Below are 14,552 nucleotides of genomic sequence, written 5' to 3' on the forward strand. Positions count from 1 at the left end.
CCCCCGGCAGGATGGAGCTCAGCCCCGACCTCATCTCAGCCTGCCTGGCCCTGGAGAAGTACCTGGAGAACCCCAATGCCCTCACCGAGCGGGAGCTGGTACGGTGGGGCCCTGGGCCTGAAAGGGGCGGGGGGGCTTTGTCCCTTCCACCCTCACCCTGGCTTCTCCTTGTCCACAGTGTCTCCTTGTGCTTTGGATCATGGGGACCCCAGGATCCTAGCTGGGAGCTTGTGGGGGGCTCCGAGGCTTGAGTCTTGGTCTTTGGAGAGGCTCCAGGGAGGGGCCAAGGATGATTGCCCGCCGGCAAACTCAGCCTTGGTTCCTGTTCCGTCGGGGGCTTGAGGGAAGGGGCTGCCATATTTCCCTTGATGGGTGTCTACACTTGCCTTTGAAGGTCACGTCCAGGGTGGAGATGCTCACACCTTCTCCTGGGGGCGTGCCTGGTACTGCAGTGTCTACACTTCCCTTAGGGTTCTTGTCCAGAGCAGGGGACACTACATGTTCCTCCAGGGGGGCTCACTGGGGTGGGGCGCCCATGCTTCCCCTCAAGGCTCGGGTTCGGGGTGGGGGTGTCTGCACTCCCCTTGGCGGGGCTTCGTCTGGGATGGGGTGGGCTTCCGTGGCCCTCACACCCCTCTCCTTCCCAATCTGCATCCAGAAAGTGGCCTACACCACGGTGCTGCAGGAGTGGCTGCGCCTGGCCTGCCGCAGCGATGCCCACCCGGAGCTTGTGCGGCGCCACCTGGTCACCTTCCGGGCCATGTCGGCGCGGCTGCTGGACTACGTGGTCAACATCGCCGACAGCAACGGCAACACTGCGCTGCACTACTCCGTGTCCCACGCCAACTTCCCTGTGGTGCGGCAGCTGCTCGACAGCGGTGAGCCCGGCGGGGCAGGGCCAGCGGAGACGCTACCCTCCTGGTCTGTGGGGGAGGCCACCCTCATAGTTTGATGGAGGAAATGCCGCCCTCCCGGTCTGATGGGGGAGACGCCGCCCTCCCCGTCTGATGGGGGAGACGCTGCACTCCCAGTCTGAGGTGAGGGGGATACAGGCCCCACCTGTGGCCCCGGTGTACTGGAAAAGGCAGACATGGTCTTACGGAAAACATGTGGCCCTTCCCCCCCCACCATGACCCCTGTATAATGAAGGCGACACCTCTGGAACCCTAGTCTGAGGGAAGGACACGGATGTGGCTTCTGGCCTGGGGCTTGGAGAGAAGATGTGGTCCTCAATTCGACATGAAGAAATTTGCTTTCCCTTAGTGTAATGGGGAAGACATAGCCCCCTAGTCAGTCTGATGAAGGAAGCCCCCTAGTCAGTCTGATGAAGGAGGCAGAGCCCACAGTCTCATGAAGGAGACTGACTAGGGACTCTTCCAGATCAATGGGGGAGACACAGCTCCTACTTTCAGCCCTAAATGTGGCTGCCAGGATCCAGGGGGCCCCAGTCTGATGGACGAGGCACAGTCTACACCTTTAGGAGCCCCTCCCATAATAGAGATGGAGACCCTAGGCCAGAATGGGGTTCTCAGTCCAAGAAAAAGGAGTAATGAGGCCAGGCCTAGACTGCTGGAGGAGGCATGATACCCAGTGCCCATTATGGTCGTGAACAAGGCTTCCAGTCTGATGGCGGAGACATGGCCCGGTCCTCGGGGACCCTCCCCCAGCCTTAAGGCAGACCTGGCCAGCATCAGGGGTGTGTGAGGCCTGATGTCCTTCTGGTCCCCTCCCGTCAGGTGTCTGCCAGGTGGATAAGCAGAACCGCGCCGGCTACAGCCCCATCATGCTCACCGCCCTGGCCACCCTGAAGACCCAGCATGACATCGAGACTGTCCTGCAGCTCTTCCGGCTCGGCGATGTCAATGCCAAAGCCAGCCAGGTACGGGCCCTCGGCGCTGCAGACCGGGATAACTCTTCCCATTTATTAAGTCCTGGCCATACCCAAGCCCAAGGGGAGAATCCCCACTCCACAGGCAAAGAAACCAAGGCTCAGAGACGTATTCATTTCCTCAGGGTCAAACTAGAGGAGGGGGGACTTGAACCTGGGGGTCTAGCTCCCCATTCTTTTTTTTTTTTTTTTTTTGGCCGTGTCACAGGGCATGCGGGATCTTAGTTCCCCAACCAGGGATCTAACCTGCGCCCCCTGCAGTGGAAGCACAGAGTCTTAACCACTGGACCTCCAGGGAAGTCCCGAGAGCCCCATTCTTAATGACCTGCCTGCCAGGGTGCCTCTGATACAGGACCTCATGGTGGAAATGGGGGTGTGGGAAGACATGGGGGTCCTCAGCTTTTCTTAAGCCGACACCATCCCACATCCTGCTTGGTAATTCATTGACCAGCATCCGGACGCTGGGGACTTAAATGTTGGACAAGCAGGCACAGTCCCCACCCTCCCAAAGCTCACTAGCCAGCCAGGAGCTCCAGGAGCCCGAGCATTGGAGGCTTAGCGGGGGTTTGGACTCAGGGCTGCGGGAAGCCACCAGGGCAGGAGCGAGGGCTGCTTTCTGGTTTGGAATCTCCCTTCGGCTGTATGTTGGGGAGCAGAAGCTGGGAGACTGTGGAGGTGACTGGGGCATGGATGGGTGTCTGGGCAGAAGAGCAGGGCAGCCAGGACCCCGTGGGGACAGCGAGGAGGGGAGAGATTAGCAGCAGCCTTAGGGCAGCGAAGGAAAAGGGGGAGGTGCTGCCATGTTGCGAAACAGGCAGACCCTCCTTGCTGTTTTACTGATTTTTTTTTTTAATTAAAATTTTTTTCTTGGTGGTTTACTTTTTTTTTTTAATTGAAGTATAGTTGATTTACAGCGTTGTGTTAGTTTCTGGTGTATAGCAAAGTGATTCAGCTTTATATATATGTTCTTTTTCAGATTCTTTTCCATTATAGGTTATTACTAGGTATTGAATATAGTTCCCTGTACTATACAGTAGGACCTTGTTGTTTTATCTGTTTTACATATAGTAGTGTGTATCTGTTAATCCCAAGCTCCTAATTTATCCCTCCCCCCACCTTTCCCCTTTGGTAACCATAAATTTGTTTTCTATGTCTGTGAGTCTGTTTCTGTTTTGTAAATAAGTCCATTTGTGTCATTTTTTTAGATTCCACATGTAAGTCGTATCATATGATCATATTTGTCTTTCTCTGACTTACTTCGCTTAGTATGGTAATCTCTAGGTCCATCCATGTTACTGCAAATGGCATTACTTCATTCTTCTTTATGGCTGAGTAATACTCCATTGTGTATATATGTACCACATCTTTATCCATTCATCTGTCGATGGACAGGTTGCTTCCAAGTCTTGCCTACTGTAAAAGTGCTGCTATGAGCAGTCAGGTGCATGTATCTTTTTGAATTCGAGTTTTCGTCCTTCCAGATGTATGCCCAGGTGGTTTACTTTTTTAAAAATTGAGGTGAAATGCACATAAGATTAACCCTTTTAAAGTGAACAAATCGATCCATAATGCTGTGCAATCCCCATCTCTGTCTACCTCCAGAACATCTTTACACCCTGATAGGAGACCCGGCACCCACAGCTGTCACTCCCATCCCCACTTCCCCAGCCCCTGGCCACCCCCAGTCTGCTCTCTGTCTCTATGGATTTGCCTGTTCTGGATATTTTACATAAATGGAATCATGTAGTATTGTGTCCTTTTGTGTCTGGCTCCTATCATGAAGCATAAGATTTTCAAGGTTCACCCACGTTGCAGTATGCTTCAGGCCTTCATTTCTTTTCAAGGATGAATCATGTTCTGTAGTATGGATATATAAATTTCTTTATCCATTCATCCACTGATGGACGTTGACTTTTTTTTTACAGTGAAGTTTAACTGGCAGACAGAAAAGTGTACAACTCTTAGCTCAACACATTTTACTTACGTTTGCACCTGTGAGTTAGGAATCTGATTTAAGTGGGCATAGGGGTGGGGAGGCACAGAGCATCTCCCCGAGGAGGAGACATTTAAGCTGAGACCTGAGGGAGGAGCCAGCAGGAGGAAGACGGATCAGCAAGTGCAAAGGCCCAGTGGTAGGAAGGATTATTTGAGATACAGAAGGAGGCCCGCGAGTGGAGGTGCTGTTAGCGTCAGAGTACTCAGGAACCATGGATGGTTCCGGAGCAGGGGTGTCACGCTCTGGGGCCTGCATGATCCATAAGCTGTTTCTTGCCCTACCCAGGCGGGGCAGACAGCCCTGATGCTGGCGGTCAGCCACGGGCGGGTGGACGTGGTCAAAGCCCTGCTTGCCTGCGAGGCGGACGTCAACGTCCAAGATGATGACGGCTCCACGGCCCTCATGTGTGCCTGCGAGCACGGCCACAAGGAGATCACGGCGCTGCTGCTGGCTGTGCCCAGCTGCGACATCTCTATCACCGACCGCGTGAGTCCCCACCCAGGCGCAGTCCGGGGAGGGCGGGAACATGGCGCAGGGTGTCAGCATAGCAACTGATGCTTTGCAGGACGGGAGCACGGCTTTGATGGTGGCCTTGGATGCAGGACACAGTGAAATTGCATCCATGCTGTACTCTCGCATGAACATCAAGTGCTCGGTGAGTCTCGGCCGGGGCAGGGCAGGGGGTGCGGGGCTCTGGGGAGGGATGGTGTACGGGGACCATCCCAAGGGCTGCATGGTCAGCTGCTTGTTGAACCTTCATGGTGCCCCCGTGAGGAAATAAGGCACGAGAGCTGAGACTGCTTGGTTATGGCTGGCATCACGGTATTCGAACCCGGATCTGTCTAGTTCCAAATCATGCTCTTAATTACCACACAGAGGACTTTGGCGTGCCTCCCAAGCATGATTTCTGGAACCTTCCACAATAACCCAATTCAGTTGCATAAAGTACTGTTACTATTACCATTTTTCAGGTGGGGAAGCTGACGCTTTGAATGGTTACATTCCTGGCCCAAAGTCTCACAGACAGGAAGGGGCGGAGAGACCTCGGGGTCTGAATCCAGATCACGGGCAGGAGCCGCTCTGCCCCCTCCTCCTCACCCCTACCTTGTACCTGCCCCGGCCTCCCCAGGCACGTCTGGGGCCAGGTTCAAGGGTGGCGTGGTGGGCGTCAACCACAGCGATTCCCCGAATGGTCTAGGAGAGAAAAGGTTGCTGAGACCTAAGCCATTTGGCTCCTGACTGGCTTCCAGCTTCTTCCTGAGGCTCCGAGTCTTTCCGTCTTCACTCCGTAGGGTGTTAGGACCCCTGAGCCTCAGTCGTGGTGCTCAGGGGATCCCCTTGGGATCAGCTGTGGGCCTCCATGTCCTCAACTGGAAAATGGGGGGGGGTGATGGGGCTGGGTGGTGTCCTGCTGTCTGATACGGGGTCCTGCTTTCCAGGGCTCCTGAGGGATGAATCCCACTCCTCCATCATTGTCCCCCTGGACCATTGCCGCTGCCTCCGCTCTGCTTCCCTGGCTCCCACCCTCACTGTCCCCTCCGCCCTGTTCTCCCCACAGCGGCCAGAGGCCACTGTGAGCACCTGAGTCGGGGTACACCCCTCCTCTGCTCACAGCCCTCTGTGGCTCCCACCCCACTTAGAAAAAAAAGCAAAAGTCATCTCCAGAGCCCACCAAGCCCTGGCTCAACACCCCTCACCTCCCCCCACTCTCTTTCCTCTCCCCCTCGCTCACTCTGCTCCAGCCACACTGGCCTGATCGCTGCTCCTGCCTCAGGGCTTTTGCACTTGCTGTTTCCTCTGCCTGGAACGCCCTGCCCCTTGGCTGGACCCCTAACATCCTTCAGCTCAGACGTCACCCTCCCCAACCGCCCGCTCTCCACTTTCATTGCCTTCCACCCCTTATCCCTCAGGAAGAACCCTCCACTGCATTCATCTGTGTGCTGCTCCGAAACATCTCCCCAACGTCACCTCCTTGAGGCCAAGAAACCAAGGCCTCTTGTTCACTCACTGCAGGCGCGGGGCCAGCCAACAAAGTCGGCGCCTCATAGCACAGGAAAGGATGCCAAACAAAAGGAATTCTGCCTCTCGTTTCAGTTTGCCCCGATGTCGGATGAAGAGAGTCCTGCGTCATCCTCTGCAGAAGAGTAGCCGTGAGAGGGGCCCGAGGCGCCTCTCCCGGGGGCCAGGCAGCCCCAGAGCGAACCATCCCTGGTCCCTCATCCCCTCCCTGGCCGGCCCCCACTCTACCCACCAAGGCCCAAGTCTCAAATGCAAGTGGGGTTTTCTTCTGCTTCCCCAGGGAGCCCCCAACAACGCTGAGACTTCAGCCGAAAGCAGGTTTTTCCCAGTACCCCGGTTCAAAGCAGCCGCAGTGCAGACCGAAGCTAAATTCTTATATAAATTGGCGCCAGTGGCTGATGCTGGGGCGTGGGTTTGCGAAGAACGCTGAGAACAATCAACTGGCAATTAAGGATGGAGGAGGGTGAGAGGGAAAAATATTGTATTTCTGAATCATGTTTGGGGAAGGGGGGAAAATTTGAAAGTCACTGGAATCGCATATTTTCATTTTAATCCTCAATGTGATTACGCACGGAGCACGTCTGGAGTGGCCTAATGCGCCCCCCGCTCGCTCCCCTACATTTAATTGTTTGGTATATAATAGCATTTTGTCCACTTCCCCCTCCCCAGACGGCTTTCTTGGTGGAATTTTCTTCTGGTCTCTTCACAAAGCAGACCCTGTCTTTGTCACCCGGGGCAGGAAGTTTAGTCGTTTCTTCTGCCTTCATGTTGCCACTGCCAGCGTCTCCCACGCCCCCATTCAGGTGGGGGGCTCAGGACCCAGCAGCCGAGGTGTGCAAGTAGTTCATATCGAGAGATTACCCAGAAATCCATCCCCTCCCCACATGGGGGCCCTGGCAAATACTCATTTTCCTAGAAAATCCTTTAGATGTGGAGACGCAGGAAATGAATCCGGTCCCCAGAGTGGTCCCTGCATCCCTAGGCTTAGAACGCCAGTAACGGGGCCATCCTTTTTCTCCCCAGACTCCAGAAGTTCTCTCCTCAAAGGAAAGAAAACAGGGCATGAGATTGTTGGCAAAGCATAGGACCAGTTCCAAAAACTCCATGTGTGCTCGATTAAAAGTTGGCTGCCCCCAAGGGCTCCCAGTGCAAACTTAAAGAGACAGGGCTTTGCCGAAAACCAAACAAGGGCCAGCTGGTTGTTTTTTTTTTTTTTTTTAACAACATACAGGCTTTCCAGAGCTGCCTGGAACGGAGCCTGCTGGAAACGGGGCTGTCCCGACACACGTAGTTTCCTGCATGGCCTATTTTGTCCCCAGAATCTCAACAAAGTTTTCTTTCCTGTTCCTTCCTTTTGTGACCAAAAAAAAAAAAAAAAAAAAAAAGGAGGGGGGAAGGAGGACAGGTTCCGAGCCTCGAAAAGTGCCTTGTGACCAGGGAGTAAGATCCCTAGTCCTTAGGTGTCCTGCCCTCTCTTGTTCAGTTCTCAGCTTAGCTGCTGGGGAGGAAGCCAAAACCCCAGCAGGACAGAGCAAGCCCTCGGCGCTTACACGTTCATTCAGTAAAGCCAAGTGCTGGCTTCTCTCCTAGAAAAGTAGGTTTCCTGGCTTGATGGAGTCTGGCTTGCTTTGATTTTGATGGAAGGGATGGTACCTAAGACAAAAGAGCTTGAATGGTCAAAGAAGAGAGACACCCCAGTGTGTGTGTGTGTGTGTGTGTGTAAATGTGTAAATGGCAAGGAAACGAAACCCAAGCTGACTGGGGATGACCACTGACAGAAGGCCACAGCTTTGGGCAGCTTTGAGAAGCGGTACAAGAGTTAATGTGCCTGCGTGTCTGGCCCTGGAGCTGGTGGGTGCGTTTATTTTAAGCTTTTAGAAGCAGTTCATTGACACCCCCTATAAGTCCATAGTTATCCCTGTGTTCCCTTCTCCCCAGCTTACCCACTGGACTTGGCATGGTAGGCTACAGGGGGTCCTGCCTCTGATCCCCACTCTCTTCTCACGTGTATTCATGACCTTTAACTTCACTTTCCAACCACGGTACGTCCATAAAGACAGTATTACACTTAAATGAAGTATCCCTTTTTGTAATCGTTTTTTAGAAAGTAAAGGAATTTAATAAAGCTACCTTATGATTATGCCAAAGCATCTGTGTCTGGTCTTTGTCTTACTCTACTCCTCTTGAGGTTTTAAAATAGATCTCTTTTTTAAAATGGACTTATCTGAACAATGTTCCAAGCTACAGAAAGGTGACAAGAATATTACAATAAACGCCCTTATGCTCTGCCCTACACTGGCACTGTCCAATACTATAGCCACTAGCCACCAGCGGCGATTTCCATTTAGATGTAAATCAACTAATTAATTCATGGTCAGTAGCTGCATGTGGTTGGTGGGTACCCTATTGGGCTGCAGAGATACAGAACACTGCCATTGTGGCAGAAAGTTCTAATCAAACCCACTGTGGGTGGGACTCCCCTGGTGGTGCAGAGGTTAAGAATCCGCCTGCCAATGCAGGGGACATGGGTTCGAGCCCTGGTCCGGGAAGATCTCACATGCCACAGAGCTACTAAGCCCGTGTGCCACAACTACTGAGCCTGCGCTCTAGAGCCCGCGAGCCGCAACTACTGAAGCCCGTGCACCTAGAGCCCGTGCTCTGCAACAAGAGAAGCCACCGCAGTGAGAAGCCCGCGCACCTCAACGAAGAGTAGCCCCAGCTCGCCGCAACTAGAGAAAGCCCGCGCGCAGCAAGACCCAACGCAGCCAAAAATAAATAAATAAATAAATTTATAAAAAAAAAAAAAAAAAACCCACTAGTGGGCAGAAAAAAACGTTTACTGATTTGATTGTTTTTTCCTCATGACAAAAGAATTTATAGTGATTGTAAAACACAAAGTTTAAGCAGTACAAAAACATTTGGCATAGCGGAGGGTGCCATGGTCCTACTTGGTAGAAATGCGTGCCATTGTCAATACTTTGGAGAATCTCCTGCCAAACCTTTTTCTTATAGGTTGGATATTAAAATACTTTGTTTTGCTGTTTTATTTTTTATTGAGGTAGCATACACCATTTGTGTACAAGTCGTGTACAAAAGTGTACAGCTCCATCCACGGCTTCTTGAAAAGTGAACATCCATGAGTCACCAGCTCCAGGACAGGAAGCGGGGCATCCTCAGCCCCCACCCCCGGTCCCTGGGCCACTCCTCTCTCTCCCCCGAGGATGACTGATGATGGATGACTGCTCTCCTGATTCTCACTTCCTCTGTTTTTCCCCTGGACTGTTCAACCAGGAGATAATGGGTGGTTTTCAGAGGTTATAGGAAGTCCCAGAAATTTTATGCCAAGTTGTGTATTTCTAAGTGGAAGGTCCACTGATCTTGTCAGTTTTCCAGAAGGGTTTGGGAGCCAAGAAGGGGCCTTTCGGAAATTAAAAAGAAAAAAATTGTTCGGAAGCTCCCTGGTGGTCCAGTGGTTAGGACTCGGTGCTTTCACTGCCATGGCCCGGGTTCCATCCCTGGTCGGGGAACTAAGATCCCACAAGCCACGTGGCGTGGCCAAAAAATAAATAAATAAAATTAAATTAAAAAAAAATTGTTTCTCACAAGAAATCACCCAGGACCATTTCATCATCTTTGTTACCTTGTTCAGCTCATGCTTAAGACCCCATTCCCCACCCTCCAAACCCAGTGTCTGGCTTTGCTTTTTAAAAATACATGCCTGTAAAAAGGAAAGAAATTGAGTTATTTGTAATGAGGTGGATGGACCTAGAGTCCGTCATACAGACCGAAGTAAGAAAGAAAGAGGAAAACAAATACCGTATGCGAACACACATATATGGAATCTAAAAAACTGGTACTGATGAACCTAGTGGCAGGGGAGGAATAAAGACGTCGACGTAGGGAACAGACTTGAGGACACAGTGGGGGAAGGGGAAGCTGGGAAGAAGTGAGAGAGTAGCACTGACATACATACACTACCAAATGTAAAATGGATGGCTAGTGGGAAGCAGCTGCATAGCACAGGGAGATCAGCTCAGTGCTTTGTGACGACCTAGAGGGGTGGGATAGGAAGGGTGGGAGGGAGGCTCAAGAGGGAGGGGATATGGGGATATATGTATACATATAGCTGATTCACTTTGTTGTACAGCAGAAACTAATACAACATTGTAAAGTAATTATACTCCAATAAAGATATTACAGGGACTTCCCTGGTGGCGCAGTGGTTAAGAATCCGCCTGCCAATGCAGGGGACACGGGTTCGAGCCCTGGTCCGGGAAGATCCCACATGCCATGGAGCAACTAAGCCCGTGGGCCACAACTACTGAGCCCGCATGCCACAACTACTGAAGCCCTCATGCCTAGAGCCCGTGCTCCGCAACAAGAGAAGCCACTGCAATGAGAAGCCCGCACACCACAACGAAGAGTAGCCCCCGCTCGCCACAACTAGAGAAAGCCCGCACGCAGCAACGAAGACCAAACACAGCCAAAATTAAATTAATAAATTTTTTGAAAAAAGATATTACAAAAAAAAAATAGAAATTGTGCATGAAAAAAATATATGTCTGGGGCTTCCCTGGTGGCACAGTGGTTGAGAATCTGCCTGCTAATGCAGGGGACACGGGTTCGAGCCCTGGTCTGGGAAGATCCCACATGCCGCAGAGCACCTGGGCCCGTGAGCCACAATTACTGAGCCTGCGCGTCTGGAGCCTGTGCTCCGCAACAAGAGAGGCCACGATAGTGAGAGGCCCGCGCACCGCGATGAAGAGTGGCCCCCGCTCGCCGCAACTGGAGAAAGCCCTAGCACAGAAATGAAGACCCAATACAGCCAAAATAAATAAATAAATGAGTAAATTTATAAATATATATATGTCTGAAAAAATATATATATGTCTGTTTATTTTTGTGGCAAGATATATATAGCAAAACATTTACCATCTAAACTATTTTTAACCGTGCAGTTCAGCGCCATTAAGTACATTCACATTGCTGTGCAACGATCTCCACCATCCATCTCCAGAACTCTTTTCATCTTCCCAAAGTGAAACTCTGTCCCCATAAACACTGACTTCATCACTCCCACACCCAGCCGCTGGCAACTGCCATTCTATTTTCTGTCTCTGAATTCAACTACTCTAGGGACCTCATATAAGTGGAATCGTGCAGTATTTGTCTTTTTATGGCTGGCTTATTTCACTTAGCATAATATACTCAAGATTCCTCCACGTTGTAGCATGTGGCAGAATTTCCTTACTTAAAGACTGAATACTATTCCATTGTTTGCATGCACCATATTTTGTTTATCCATTCATCCATCAGTGGACACTTGGTTGCTTCCACCTTTTGGCTATTGTCAATCATGCTGGTTATACAAACATCTTCAAGTCCCAGCTTTCAATCTGGGGGGTATATACCTAGAAGTACAATTGCTGGGTCATACAGTAGTTCTATTTTCAGTATTTTGAGGAATAGCCAGAGTTTTTTCCATAGCAGTTGCACCAACTTACATTCCCACCAACCAGTTTTTCCATGTCCTCACCAACAATGGTTATCTTCTGATTTTTTTTTTTTTTTAAATAGTAGCCACCCTAATGGCTGTGAGTGGTTCTTTCTTTATTTTTTGGAAGTGAGATGAGTGGCCTTTTTGACGGGAGCATTTATATTTTTCAGGCTCTGGTTGTGCAACCTGGAAGGGCTTAACTCTTGAAAAACCTTTCCCAGCTGATAAGAGAGCTATCATTAGCCCATGACTTAGAAAGGTTAAGAACTTGCCACGGTCATAGGTGAACTGCAGAGCCAGAAACTGAACCCATGGTCTTATCTCTTCTTCATTTCACTCAGCACTGTGCCCGCCTTTAGGCACAGAGAAGGCCAGCCCCTGCCACCAAAGGTCACGTAGCTGATGGTGACAGAGCAATCTGAGCATCAAATGCTCAGCTAACAGGAGGGTGAGCAATGCCATAAGCGCTGACTCTGGGGACCCAGCTCCATGCCCGGACACTGACATTTCTGCAGGAAACAACTAAGGTGTCATCACTTATACATCTGCTAGGCACCCTATGAGACAAAGGCTGTGGAGCTTCTTAACCTGAAAATCTGGGGATGGCCTTCTGGGGTCCTGAAATCCAAAAATGTGTGCCTGTTGGGTACGTGTTTCAAAGAAGAGACTGTCTCGTTGCTTTCATTAGATTTCAAAGGAATCTGTGACCCGGGGAAGACTAAATAAATATATTAGTCTTAAGGGTGTCCCCAGCTCCATGACTGCTGTAAAAATATTACAACATGCGCAGTCCCTGGGGTCTTGGCAAAAATTATCCCATGAAAGTAAGCTCTAAGGAGGAAGGTGGCTCCAGGCTTGGGGTTGGGGACCTGTCAGATTCTGGATGGTCAGTGGAAATCTTGACGCCTCTGTTGTAGTTTCTCTCCTCTCTCCCTGGCTGTGCCTTCTCTATCTGGCCGACTTCTCTCTTCTCCAACATCTGCAATTGGTGGGTCTCAGAACTTAGTCCTCAGACCTTGTCCTCTCCATACTCTCCCCCAAGAGAGCTGTCATCTGATATTGGCTGCACCCTGACGATGCCCGGATTTCTATCTGCAGCTCAAATGTCTCTGCAGACTCATAGCCAAGCAACTACTTTTTTTTTTTTCTTGGCCACGCCGTGGAGCATGCGAGATCTTAGTTCCCTGACCAGGGATGGAACCCACGTCCCCTGAAGTGGAAGCACGGAGTCTTAACCACTGGGCCGCCAGGGAAGTCCTGCAACTACCCTCTTGATAGCTCCACGTGGTCAGCCTCCAGGCATTGGGAACTTCCCCAAGCTTTCCATTTCACGCAGCCGTCCACCTCCAAGCCTGCTCCCCTACCCACCTTGGTCACTAGTACCACCACCACCACCCACCACCCAACAGGTGTTTGGGCCAAACACCCAGAAGCATCCTTTCTCTTCCTCAGAGAAGGATGGAATCCAGTCTTGCCGGCAAGTTCTCTTGATTCCGGAAGATCTGGAGCCAATCCACTCCATAGCTCTCCCCTGCTTAACACCTTTGAACTTACTCTTTCCTCTGCCTGGTGCTTTGTTTCCTTTTTGTTTCCTTTTCATCACTCAGGTCCCAGTTCATATGTCCCCTTCTCAGGGAGTCCATCCCTGACCACCTAACCTAAAGCCACTTCCCTCCCCTGCCCCAACTCTGGTGACTCTGTCCTATGACCCTGTTTTATTCCCTATAGCAGGTGTTCCTGGCTAAAATGATTCTGCTCATTTGTTTCTTTGCTTACTGTGAGGACTTGCCACTAGAGCTGTGGCTTTCAATGATTTTTTACACAACCCATAGCAAGATACAAATTTCACACGTGACCCAGTGATCCAGGTGCTATGGCTGCATCACAAATTACCCCCAAGTTTACTGGCTTTAAACAAAGGCATGGATGTTGCTCACAAACCTGTAGTTTGGGCCGGGCTTGCTGGGAACAGTTCTCTCTCCGCTCCTCTTGGTGTCAGCTGGGATGGCTCAAAGCCTGGGGGCTGGAATCATCTCAGTGTTCTCTCACTTACTTCTCTGGTGGTTGATGCTGGTTTCAGCTGGGACCTTATCTGGGAGACTCTTCACGTGTTTTGGGCTTCCTCACAACATGGCAGCTGGGCTCACAGAGAGTATCCTGGAATTGAGAGAGAGGGAGAGAGTGAGCTAGCACCAGGCAAAAGATGTATTCTAGTTTCTGACCTAGACTTGGAATTCACACGGCGTCCCTTCTGCCACACTCTGTTTGTTGCACAAATCCTGCTCAAGTTCAAGAGAAGAACTGGAGTCTGCCTCTTGATAGGGAGTGGCAAAATTGGAACTATTTCTGTTGCCACTTTTTGGAAAATACAATCTGCCACACCCAGTAGACAAATGGGGGGAGGTTCCCAAAACAATACTTAGCTTTCTGGACACAATGCACTGATTTTTTTTTTTTTTCCATTGTATTTTGTTGAAAACGTTGGTCATGACCCGCTGGATTGATTTCTTCACTTTATTTGAGGGACATGTCACAAAAGTGAACAGTTTGTCTTTCCTCAACCGTAACCCCGCACACAACATGGTGTTCGGTGAGAATCAAACACCTCACCCACTAGCTTTCTACGTATTTTTTATCTAACACCTATAAAGCACGTACCGAATACCAGGCACTGACCTCATTCAACCCTCACACCAACTCTGAAGTAGACACTATGATGATCCTCATTTAACTGAGGAAGAAAGTGAAGCACAGAAGGATGAAGCAATTTGCTCTGCGTAACACAGCTAGTAAGTGGCAAATCTGGGATTGAAACCCAATAAATCTGGATGCAGACTCCATTTTGCTACGCAGCCTCTTATAGAATTTACTTATTTATGATGTTTACTGTGAGTGTCCCACACACACACCGCTGAACCTCAGCTCCACGAGAAGTAGTTCTCGGTTTCGCCCCTAGAACAGCGCGTTGCTCGGAGCATCAGGCGCTGGACCCGGAAAGACACAACTTGGAGCTCTTGCAGCCGCTTTCCAGCCTGCGCAGGCGCATCAGGCAGGACGCCGGAGGCACCCCCACCCCCGACCCCTCCCTACGCACACTGGCCATCGCCAATGGCTGACAGAGGAGCCGGCGCAGGCGCACTAGTCCGACTAGA

At 50.7% G+C, this 14,552-nt stretch overlaps 1 protein-coding gene and 1 long non-coding RNA gene across 6 annotated transcripts in view; one reads left to right on the top strand and one right to left on the bottom strand.

Moving 5' to 3' along the window:
• Positions 1-8,050, top strand: part of KANK2 (KN motif and ankyrin repeat domains 2) — a 24,008-nt gene extending 15,958 nt beyond the window's left edge. For all 5 annotated transcript variants that reach the window (XM_068536949.1, XM_068536950.1, XM_068536948.1 and 2 more), the window contains 6 exons: positions 11-98; positions 659-878; positions 1,737-1,879; positions 4,170-4,370; positions 4,450-4,539; positions 5,979-8,050. In XM_068536949.1, the coding sequence (XP_068393050.1) occupies positions 11-98; positions 659-878; positions 1,737-1,879; positions 4,170-4,370; positions 4,450-4,539; positions 5,979-6,032 (796 nt within the window). In that variant the 3' untranslated portion in view covers positions 6,033-8,050. The remainder of the gene's footprint in view (positions 1-10; positions 99-658; positions 879-1,736; positions 1,880-4,169; positions 4,371-4,449; positions 4,540-5,978) is intronic.
• LOC137760051 (uncharacterized) overlaps positions 1-14,423 on the bottom strand; it is an 18,411-nt gene extending 3,988 nt beyond the window's left edge. The window contains exons 1-2 of the long non-coding RNA XR_011073233.1: positions 14,310-14,423; positions 13,342-13,557 (exon numbers count right to left, since the gene is read on the bottom strand). This is a non-coding gene — a long non-coding RNA (uncharacterized lncRNA). The remainder of the gene's footprint in view (positions 1-13,341; positions 13,558-14,309) is intronic.
• Between the last annotated feature and the right edge of the window lie 129 nt (positions 14,424-14,552).

The sequence above is a fragment of the Eschrichtius robustus genome, chromosome 2, assembly GCF_028021215.1.
Source record: "Eschrichtius robustus isolate mEscRob2 chromosome 2, mEscRob2.pri, whole genome shotgun sequence".
Lineage (NCBI taxonomy): Eukaryota > Metazoa > Chordata > Mammalia > Artiodactyla > Eschrichtiidae > Eschrichtius > Eschrichtius robustus.